The sequence below is a fragment of the Notothenia rossii genome (genome assembly GCF_949606895.1).
Source record: "Notothenia rossii genome assembly, chromosome: 5".
NCBI classification, from domain to species: Eukaryota; Metazoa; Chordata; class Actinopteri; order Perciformes; family Nototheniidae; genus Notothenia; species Notothenia rossii.
This window is the reverse complement of record NC_136903.1, coordinates 87,751,212-87,752,804: the sequence shown is the minus strand read 5'-3', so window position 1 is coordinate 87,752,804 and position 1,593 is coordinate 87,751,212. Positions and strand designations below refer to the sequence as shown.

At 46.6% G+C, this 1,593-nt stretch overlaps 1 protein-coding gene across 1 annotated transcript; it reads left to right on the top strand.

The window, feature by feature from the left end:
* Positions 1 to 520: 520 nt before the first annotated feature.
* Positions 521 to 1,393, top strand: LOC307041648 (protein FAM200A-like). Its single transcript, XM_079685099.1, has 2 exons — positions 521 to 558; positions 797 to 1,393. The coding sequence occupies exon 2, from the start codon at positions 851 to 853 to the stop codon at positions 1,271 to 1,273; it is 423 nt and encodes a 140-aa protein (XP_079541225.1). The 5' UTR covers positions 521 to 558; positions 797 to 850; the 3' UTR covers positions 1,274 to 1,393.
* Positions 1,394 to 1,593: the final 200 nt, after the last annotated feature.

Sequence of the window (1,593 nt, the reverse complement as noted above, 5' to 3'; positions counted from 1 at the left end):
GGTGCCCCTTCCATGGTTGGCAGGTACCGTGGCTTCACCACTCTGCTGAAGGAGCAGGTCCCGCATGTCCTCACAGTCCACTGTGTCTTGCACCGCCACAACCTTGTGGCCAAATCTAAAAGTCCACCTCTCCACGAGTCTCTCAATATTGCAGTAAAGGCAATAAACAAAATAAAAGCCCACGCCCTGAATAACAGATTGTTCCGACAGCTGTGTCAGGAAAATGATGAGACCTTTGAGCGTCTTCTTCTCCACACTGATGTCCGCTGGCTCTCAAAAGGAAACTGCCTTCCTCGTTTTTGTGAGCTGTTTGACAGCATCGTGGAGTTCCTGGAGGAGGTGGATGCAGCTCTCGGGGAACAGGTGTCATCCAGCCGCTGCGACATCATGTACCTCGCAGACTTCTTTGGCAAAATGAATGAAGTCACGCTGAAGCTCCAAGGAAAAGGAGTTACTCTGATCCAGAGCAAGTTGGTCATCCACAGTCTCACCTCCAGGCTGGATCTATACCGGAGCATAGGCAGGAGGCAGTTTGCTCATTTCCCGCTGTTGACCAAGGTGATCTAGCCTAGGCTACTAAATAATGATAATAATAAATAATACATGTAATAAATGTAGGCTACTCTATGCAACACTATATTTGTGTTCCTGGTTAGTATAAATAACTTATGTTCTGGATGTATTATGAGGATAAAGAAACATCAATTCGTAAACTAATTAGCAATAAAATAACCAGTTTAAAATCGGATGGTAACATTCTGCACCGATAACAATTTCCTGGTTATACTCATTGCAGGTGTCTGAGGCTCTTACCGATGAGCGCCTCCTCATTTACACAGACCACCTGAGGATGGTGAATGCCGACTTGAAGATCCGCTTCAGAGATCTTTTGGACCTCGATGTTCCCACCTGGGTGGTGCAGCCCTTTCAGGCGGACGTGGCGGAATGCGAGCCAGCAATACAGGAGCATCTCATCGAAATCCAGAGTGACGATGAGGCCCAGGCTATTTTCCGCACCTTTGGCTGGGGCAACATGTGGGTCAAATACTCTCAGGGTTACCCGGCTCTCTGGGAGAAAGCGAGGCTGCTTCTTCTGGCTTTCCCAACCACATACCTCGTGGAGCAGGGATTCAGCCAGGTCCTCCACATGCAGTCCAAGTACCGCAATCGCTTGAACTTGACGGCCTCAGGTGCACTGCGACTGAAACTAAGTTCTCTGCAACCCGCAGTGAAGAAACTGGCGGAGAACCACCAAGCGCAGGGCTCACACTAACCTTCCCCCCCCCGCAATTTGGCAAAATGCAACACCTTTCCGACCTGTTAGTTCTGTAGGCCTAATGTACAGTTTTGTAGCCTACTGTTTGTTCTGCACTGGACATGTGTGAAATTGCTGCTGTTCCGTAGCAGTTTGTTTGTATTCTCTGCTCTTGTCTGAGTTTGTTTAACACTCATAAATATCATTTTAATTCACATTCACATGGCTTTTCTGCTCTCTGGTAAACTAATGATAATGATATTCCAACTGCCCAGTTAAATCAAATCTATTATTTGGTATTCAGTGACATGCTTTTTAAATGATATAACACAGAATAT

What these genes read in the sequence shown, in the direction of transcription:
- LOC307041648 (XM_079685099.1), top strand. Translation starts at nt 851, where the DNA reads ATGGTGAATGCCGACTTGAAGATCCGCTTCAGAGATCTTTTGGACCTC.